Here is a 9631-nt window from a genome sequence, read left to right as displayed (position 1 = left end):
GGGGTATTTGTTGGGTGGGAGATTAAAAGAGGTCACAGTAAATTTTGCCTTTATTTCCTTTGTCTGATCCATCTTCATTATGTATGAAAAAAGTTGACAAAGACGAAAACGAATATAATTTTAGTTAGTTTTGTAACCACACAATACAGTTTCAGTTAATTATCATTATCATGTAACCTTTAACCCTTGAAACAAAGTCTGAAACCAAACAAAATCTCAAAAAAGCCTTTAAAGAAGTGAGGACTGGCCTAAATGTCCTCACTCTGCAAAAATGTCCTCACTCTGTTGGTTAAAAACGTGTTCCGGTCCTCACTGTGTAGGAAGTACAAGAACACACACACACACACACACACACACACACACACACACAGACGCTGTTGTTCTAGGGGACGAGCTGAAGCTCTGAGGCAGAGTAAAGAGACTGTAAAGGGCTCCAGACAGCCCTGTCGTCTCAAACTCCTCAGGTTTTATCTCCTCTGTATGAGGGAAACCTGCAGAGTTTCACTGTTGAAAAACACAGAAGAAGAAGCGGGAGCCGTCAGAAGGTAAAGAACCTCCTTTAGGAGTATGTGAGACATTCATGAGCTCCAGGTAAACGGATAAGGTCCCTGTAAGGCTGTGACTCAGACTGCATGTATAAAGGGAAACTTCCAACACTAAATATGTCTCCTGCCTTTTTTTTTTTTATGTCTTTTTCGTCCTCAAACCTCCTGCTCCTGCTCCTGCTCCTGCTCCTGCTCCTGCTCCTGCTCCTGCTCCTGCTCCTGCTCCTGTGCGCTCCCTCCGGGTCAGATGCGTCCGTTCCCGTGCGTGCTGCTGCGGCGGCCCGACATGGGGTGGGAGGTGTAGTGCAGCTCAGCGGTGGAGAAGGTGGAGGCCGAGGAGTTGGAGGAGGAGGAGGAGGAGGTGAGTCCACAGGCTTCACAGGCCAGAGCCAGCTGCCTCAGAGCGTCCAGGGAGTCCATCTTCGCTCCTCGCAGGAGGTCACACTGACCCTGCAGCACACACACACACACACACACACACACACACACACACACACACACACACACACACTCATGTAAAGTAACACTTCAAATCGATTTACAGATTATTTTACATAATAAATGTATAATTAAAAAGTAGAGCATGATTTTATATCCATCCATCTATCCATCCATCCATCAATCCTTCCATCCATTAACCCATCCATCCATCCATCCATCCATCCTTCCATCCATCCATCCATCCATCCATCCATCCATCCATCCATCCTTCCATCCATCCATTAACCCATCCATCAATCCATCCATCCATTAACCCATCCATCCATCCATCCAACCATCCATCCATCCATCCATCCAACCATCCATCCATCAACCATCCATCCATCCATCCTTCCATCCATCCATTAACCCATCCATCAACCAACCAACCAACCAACCATCCATCCACCCACCCACCCACCCACCTAACCATCCATCCATCCAACCAACCATCCATCCATCAACCATCCATCCACCCACCCACCTAACCATCCATCCATCCATCCATCCATTAACCCATCCATCAACCATCCATCCATCCATCCATTAACCCATCCATCAACCATCCATCCATCCATCCATCCATCCATCATCCATCCACCTATCTATCCATCCATCCATCCATCCACCTATCTATCCATCCATCCATCCATCCATCCATCCATCCATCCATCATCCATCCACCTATCTATCCATCCATCCATCCATCCATCCATCCATCATCCATCCACCTATCTATCCATCCATCCATCAACCATCCATCCATCCATCCATCCATCATAATACCCATAAAACTGATATTAATCAGCCAACAGAGCCTTTTCCCATCGGTACCTTGAGAACAGTGATGTTCCAGGTGAAACTCTCCACAGCTTTGCCCAGCTTGCGTCCCTTCAGTCCGTCCTTCTCCCCGAGCCGGGACAGGTCTTCATGGAAGTCCATTCCTGCAGGAACCAACACCAGCCAGGTTACAGGTGGAGTCAACAAGTCACATTCAGAAGAAGTCTAACTGTCAGACGTAGGAGTGATTTGCTCCACTTGTTTTCTAACTAAAACAGAACGTCTCGGGGCGAATGTCATCGTCACGTCTCCGTGGCTCGCTGTCAGTGGAGAGATTTACATATTTAGGGAAAAAGCAAAGTGCCATGATGACATTTACATTGACAGCTAAAGGTCAGGAGTTATCTAAGACAGTGAGGCGAGCTAATAATAGACAGGTAGTCTCTCACAGCTACATCACCTCAGAAAACCCAAAATATTCATGCAGATTTATTGTAAACAACATTTAAAGCTGAGATACTGAGATATGCTCACCTCGTATACTCTTCTATAATCATGTAACTCTTTTTTATAATCATGTTTTGTACTACTTAATATACATTATAATCATGTTAATATACACTACCGGTCAAAAGTTTTAGAACACCCCAATTTTTCCAGTTTTTTATTGAAATTCAAGCAGTTCAAGTCAAATGAACAGCTTGAAAGGGTACAAAGGTAAGTGGTGAACTGCCAGAGGTAAATAAAAAAAGGTAAGCTTAACCAAAACTGAAAAATAATGTACATTTCAGAATTATACAAGTAGGCCTTTTTCAGGGAACAAGAAATGGGTTAACAACTTAACTCTATGGAGTCTTGGGCTATTTTGTCCATTTTTGAATTCTTTTCATGTCTTTGTAAGTCATTTTGTTTTGGTTTTTTGGTCATTTTGTGTCTTTTTTTAGTCATTTTGTGTCTTTTGGTGTCTTTTTTTTTGTCATTTTGTGTCTTTTTTTGTCATTTTGTGTCTTTTTTTAGTCATTTTGTGTCTTTTGGTGTCTTTTTTTGGTCATTTTGTGTCTTTTTTTTTTGTCATTTTGTGTCTTTTTTTAGTCATTTTGTGTCTTTTGGTTCCATTTTTGTCATTTTGTGTCTTTTTTGGTCATTTTGTGCCTTTTTTTAGTCATTTTGTGTCTTTTTTTGTCATTTTGTGTCTTTTTTTAGTCCTTTAGTCCAACATAAAATGTGATTTTGAATCTTTTTTTTACTTTCAAAACACTATCATGCTCAATCAAGAATTTTAAATGTTGCAAATGTGCATTAATTTCAGAGTAGACTGAGACATTAAACTGCATCATTTTCAATTAAATTCTGGAAAAAATGACCAAAAAAGACATAAAATGACCAAAAAAAGACACAAAATGACCAAAAAAAGACACAAAATGACCAAAAAAGACACAAAATGACCAAAAAAAGACACAAAATGACCAAAAAAAACACAAAATGGCCAAAAAAGACACAAAATGACCAAAAAAAGACACAAATTAACCACAAAATGACCAAAAAAAGACACAAAATGACCAAAAAAGACACAAAATGACCAAAAAAGACACAAAATGACCAAAAAAGGAAACAAAATGACCAAAAAAGACACAAATTGACCACAAAAGACACAAATTAACCACAAAATGACCAAAAAAAGACACAAAATGATCAAAAAAAGACACAAATTAACCACAAAATGACCAAAAAAAGACACAAAATGATCAAAAAAAGACATAAAATGACCTAAAAAGACACAAAATGAACAAAAAAAGACATTAAGTGACCAAAAAGACTAAAACACATGAACACTTTAACACAGTGGAGACAGAGCTGACTTCCAAAATGATTTGGCGACCCCCAGAAATCATCTCGCGACCCCAATTGGGGTCCCGACCCCAAGGTTGAGAACAGCTGGTTTACAGACATGCTGAGGTATCTGAGGACTCATTAGGCTCGCCTGTTTGATGTTCCAGGCAGATTTTTACTCGTTCGGGGAGTTTTTTTTAGGATTGGGGCGTATAGTTTTATTCATGAGAGATCATCAAAACCGTTTTCCTCTCAGTTTATTTCCACCTGGTGTCATTTACCTTCTCTCTGAACCTGAGCGATCCTCTCCTGCACGGCGTCTGCGTTCTCGATCAGCTGTTTCTGAGCAGCGATCATCTGAAACAGGAACAGTTTGACTGGTTAAACCCACAGAGCTTCACTTCAAATGCCACGCATAAAAACAGTGCTGAAGAGTCTGAGAAACACCAAATAAGTGTGTGATTTATTTAAAAAAACAGAAAATAAATCATAGCAGAATAACAAAATCAACAAGAACTTTTTCTGCAAATGTTTTGATCATTTATTCATAACTTTAGTAACCTTTCAAGCTGGTTTCATCATCTGAAATGCAGAGATTTACAGTTTTTACACACACTTTAAATGGAATATATTTTGATAAAAGAATATATGTTGCCATATTTGAGAACAACAACATGTTGACGGTAAAAACCAAGAAGAACTTAAGTCTTAAGAGGCCACAGTGACTGTTATTATAAAGTCTATGTTTAATTAATTTTGGTGAAAACCAGAAAAACAAACTGATTCACTGAAAAGCTTGAGGCAACACCTGAAAAAGTCAAACAAAACAACAACTTGTTACATTTGTTAAATCGTGAGGCACCATCATATCAGGATTATCAACAACAAATGTATTTATTCATTTTTCTTTTTGAAGGAGAATTTGAAAAAGACAATAATAATAATAATAATAATAATAATAATAATATAAATAATAAATGACCTGCTGATTTTTATGAATCAAGACTGGACAGTCTAATAGTGGCACATAAAAAAATGTTTCAATCAAAAATTGAGTCGAATTGTGACCTTAAAATGGTAAAAAAAATACAAATATAAGTCCACTTATATAACGCTTTTATCCAAATCGCTTTACACTACACACTACCCATTCACACACACATTCATACTGGTAGTAATATTAATGTTATGGAACATTAAACATATCAAATGCTTCACTTTCTCCAGTTCTGTGTCAGCAGATGTGGAGAAAGTGGATGTGCATTTACTAAACTACTGATTCTATTGGTTTCAAATGTGTGTGTGTGTGTGTGTGTGTGTGTGTGTGTGTGTGTGATGTAAGACTGGAGATCACACCGGCTGTGTCTCCGTGACTCTGACCTGCTGGTCTCATTTTCACACTCAGACATCGTTAGCTGCGCTGACGCCACACTGGAAGATAAAAACTCTCAGTGCACCGAGGTGTGTGTGTGTGTGTGTGTGTGTGTGTGTGTGTGTGTGTGTGCGTGTGCGTGTGTGTAGGTGGAATAAGCGAAGCGCTGAAACAGGTGGGAGAGACTCGTCCTGATGTGATGCAAGAGGAGATGGAGGAGGAGGAGACACAGCTGGCAGCCAGAGAGTGTGTGTGTGTGTGTGTGTGTGTGTGTGTATGTGTGTGTGTGTGTGTGGGTGACTGTTTCATGCATGTCACCTCAGAGTGTCTTTCTGCATATTAAATGGACACGCAGTAATACAGTGTCGGGTTTCACAAAACACAATCTACAACTTCCTGATGGAATTAATTTCAACATTTTAGGGAGGATCTTTAGCTCTTTTTACATTTTCCTCACTGCGTCCTTCTATTTCACATAGCTGGGTATACCCAGACTGCCTTGCGCGCTTGAATTTAATTTCGAACCTCCATCCAGTCTGGCAACCAGAGAGGTTTCTTAGCCCTGTTTTAGGGATCCAATCACAGAGCGGGGAGGGACGGCAAGACGATGACGCGTACTACTCGGCACTTGGAAGCTTGTAGTTTTCTTACGGATCCAACATGGCTGCTGCAGACGCGAAACTCTCTTTAGCTGTAGACGGTGTTTTAAATAGTTTAGCGCAGGGGTGTCAAACTCAAATACACAATGGGCCAAAATTTAAAACTTGAATAAAATCGCGGGCCAACATTGAACAAATAAGCCTTTTAATATATACCAAACATGTTTTTCTTTAACATTAAATATGGAACCAACAACGCTGTTGCAAGTTTTGGCTACCTTACCTTGCAAGGTAGCCAAAACTTGTCAGGTACAAGAAACTATTTTGCTATACTGGCCTTGTATAGAGAAATAGTGTAAAAAAAAAAAAAAAAAAAATTAAAATATGCTTTATTGCTCATCTATTATAAGTTAACTATAAGTTAACTATGCTTTTTGCAACTACCGAATCTAAAGCGAGAACAATGCCTTATTACTTGTTAATTAATGGTTATTAACCCATTGAAGCCTGGAAAGCGGATACGTCGTTTTGTAGTATTTGTATAAACTCTCAAATACTTTTTGAATTTCATTTCTATCTGCTACAGAGGCTGAAAAATCTATTATTTAGTAGAAGCGTTGACACTTCTGTTGAATTTCCAGAAAAACTTCAGGTTTTAGGGGCTGATTTTAAAATTGCCCAGAGGTTTTACAGGAAGTTTTAGGCGTCAATGGGTTAAAGACCTAATTATAAAGCGTTACCAAAAATGGTTACCACTTTAAATGATGCAGGTAAACAGCAGCATGAGGCAGCAGAGTGTCTCACCGTGTCGTAGGCGGCGAGCAGTTTGCGTGTTGCCTCTGACAGACTGACCAGAGGCTCCAGGCACGGGTAGCCCTCCTTCAGCACCATGGAGGCCCCCATGGGGCCCTCAGGGGCCTGCAGCCTGGTGGCCAGGCTCTGGATGCACTGCTTCAGTTTGGCCACCGTGGGGAGCCCACACTGCTCTTTGAAGCTGGCGGTGGTGCTCTGGAAACAGAGAGAGAGAGACGAGGAGGAGGAGGAGGAGGAGGAGGAGGAGGAGGAGGAGGAGGAGGAGGAGGAGGAGGAGAAAAATAGTATTAGATCAGATGCACAGTTCCGGCTGTAAAACTAAGCTGGGAAAGGTCAGGAAGGGCGACACACCCCGTCCACACACACACACACACACACACAGACACACACACAGACACACACACACACACACACACACACACACACACACACACACACACGTCCTATCCCCTGTCATCTGCCGTCTCTCTTGTGAATTAAATCAATATGTCGTTGCTGTTTTTAATCCACTGAAATCAGCCTCAGCTTAAGCGCATTTGGTACCAGAGAAGAAGACAATATGGCAGAAATGTGGAAAACAAAAATCATTTCAGCATTCAGGTGTTTTTTTGTTTTTTTAAATGCTGCTGCAGGTGTGTCAGGATGCAACACGGGGACTGTTAGTGAATCATACAGGAAGGATAATAATATTCATGTGTCCGTCTGCTGAAATGCTGTTTCTGGGGTCACTTCATAATGAATTTCTGCACATGCAAACACCTGTGCATGTTTGTGTGTGTGTGTGTGTGTGTGTGTGTGTGTGTGTGTGTGTGTGTGTGTGTGTGTGTGTGTGGCAGATAAACAGCAATAGAAGCATGATGAATAATAACTGAGCGTGGCAGATGAGCCCACAGCTGGACTCATGGCACAGAGACAGGGACAGAGACGAGTGACGGGACAATGAGATTAGAGCCGGCAGATTAAAAGCAGTTTGTGAATAAGTGAATCTGAGTGTGTGTGTGTGTGTGTGTGTGTGTGTGTGTCAGGGTGTCAGGGTTGGGTGATACGTGACATGATAGGGATTTATCTGCTGATGCTGCTTATCCTGTAACCTTTTATATACTGAGGAGGTAAATGTGGTGAATGATTCAGATGAATGTGTGTTTTATGGGAATGTTTGGATGACATCACTGTTATTATGGCTGAGCGATATCTGTCCCGTCATGCTGTAGGTCATTTCATATTTCAATAATGATGCATGCAAAAGTCCGGGGCCATTTACAGTGAAGCACGATTCAATGAGATCGCACAGCACATCCGGTAGATTACAAAATAAAACAGATTTCAAAATAAAACACAGCAGATCGTCTTTTTCTGGCGAGATCTTCGCCACAAAGTGATTATGTACATTCACTGAGTGAATATTTAGAAAATAAAACATATATTTCTCGTTAGAAATGTGATCAAAATCCATTTTTATGCAGAAACTAAGTCAAAATATTGATTTTTTCGCTAAAAATGAGAGCATTGTGCGCCATGTTTTTTGTTCTGACCCCCGGGACCTTGAAAGTCACGTGACCTGGACACAAACCAATAGGAACAAATATCCATATATATATATATCCATTTTGTAGGATTTGTATAAGCTCTCAAATGCTTTTTGAATTTCATTTCTATCTGCTACAGAGGCTGAAAAATCTATTATTTAGTAGAAGCGTTGACACTTCTGTTGAATTTCCAGAAAACCTTCAGGTTTTAAGGGCTTATTTTAAAATCATCCAGAGGTTTTACAGTCGTTTAGGCGTCAATGGGTTAATATGCACCATTAAGAGCCAATGGATGTCTGTTACTTCATTAAATCTTTCACTAGAAATGAGTGCATGATATACTGTAAAAAGAAGTGCGCTCTTTATCATTAGAATCAGTTTATTTGGATCCATTGATGTGATTCTGCACCTTCAGATGAGCTCATAATTCAGTCTGGGTCCCATTAATGACACCACAGACTAGTGCCCAGTTGTAGGTGAGGATGCCAAAATCTAATTAGCATCTTTTGTTGCTTTTTTATGCATCAGAGAGAACGACACACGCTCTGTAGTCAGCACAGAGAGAGAGAGAAGGTAAGTATTGAGATCATGATTAACATAAAAGTATGATTACTTATAAATAGACTAATGGAGCCACTAATGTCTAAAACAGTAGTTCTCAACCTTTTTGAGTCGCGACCCCCAATTTAACATGCATGTTGTCAACCCCCGCTCACTGAACACAATCTCACACGCACAGTTCAGATCACCCAAAAAAGAAACAAAATGACTAAAAAAGACACAAAATGACCAGAAAAGATACAAAATGACCATAAAAAGACACAAAATGACCCAAAAAAGAAACAAAATAACCAAAAAAAGAAACAAAATTACCAAAAAGACACAAATTGACTAAAAAAAGACACAACATTAACAAAAAAAAGGAAACAAAATGACCAAAAAAGACACAAAATGACAAAAAAAGACACAAAATTACCAAAAAAAAGGAAACAAAATGACCAGAAAATACACAAAATGACCCAAAAAAAAAAGACAATAAGTGACCAAAAAGACTATAATAAACAGACATTAGAAACATTTTGAATTTTTAAGTTACAGTCAAACGGAAGGCTTTAAGGAAGACATTTTTAAGGACTTTTAGGTAACGCTTTATATTAAGGTCCTTGTAATAACCATTAATGAACAAGTAATAAGGCCCTTGTAAGTCCTTACAAGATGCTTATTAACATTATTGTGTGTTTATAAGCTTATATAAGTGTTAATAATGAAATTACAAACACGCATGACCCACCCATTATGTCTTTGCAATGCCTTTATTAATCTTATTTTGTTTGCTTATTGATATTAAAATATACTTTATTGCTCATCTATTATAATATGCTTTTTGCAACTACCGGATCTAAAGCGAGAACAATGCCTTATTACTTGTTAATTAATGGTTATTAAGGACCTTATTATGAAGCGTTACAGACTTTTATATTTATTGTGTTTTTATTAGTCAATATTTAGTCCAGTATTTACTTACTTATTTGTGTTCTCATTCTCAGATTTCAGTCATTGTTCACACAGCCCTTATTACTACTGGTAATATATTGTCCTGTCTTTTATATTATTCTTTGTTCTGTCTATCTGTTCTGTTTTGCACCTTGAACCGAGAGTAACAGCACTTTGTTCGTTCATGGATGA

At 39.3% G+C, this 9631-nt stretch overlaps 1 protein-coding gene across 1 annotated transcript in view; it reads right to left on the bottom strand.

Moving 5' to 3' along the window:
* Positions 1-756: 756 nt before the first annotated feature.
* plcl1 (phospholipase C like 1) overlaps positions 757-9631 on the bottom strand; it is a 124447-nt gene continuing 115572 nt past the window's right edge. The window contains exons 9-12 of the mRNA XM_059342723.1: positions 6411-6614; positions 3917-3992; positions 1860-1969; positions 757-995 (exon numbers count right to left, since the gene is read on the bottom strand). Coding sequence (XP_059198706.1) covers positions 789-995; positions 1860-1969; positions 3917-3992; positions 6411-6614 — 597 coding nt within the window. The 3' untranslated portion in view covers positions 757-788. The remainder of the gene's footprint in view (positions 996-1859; positions 1970-3916; positions 3993-6410; positions 6615-9631) is intronic.

Source organism: Centropristis striata, chromosome 10, assembly GCF_030273125.1.
Source record: "Centropristis striata isolate RG_2023a ecotype Rhode Island chromosome 10, C.striata_1.0, whole genome shotgun sequence".
NCBI classification, from domain to species: Eukaryota; Metazoa; Chordata; class Actinopteri; order Perciformes; family Serranidae; genus Centropristis; species Centropristis striata.
Note: the sequence above shows the minus strand (reverse complement) of the source record. Positions and strands in the feature narration are given on the sequence as shown.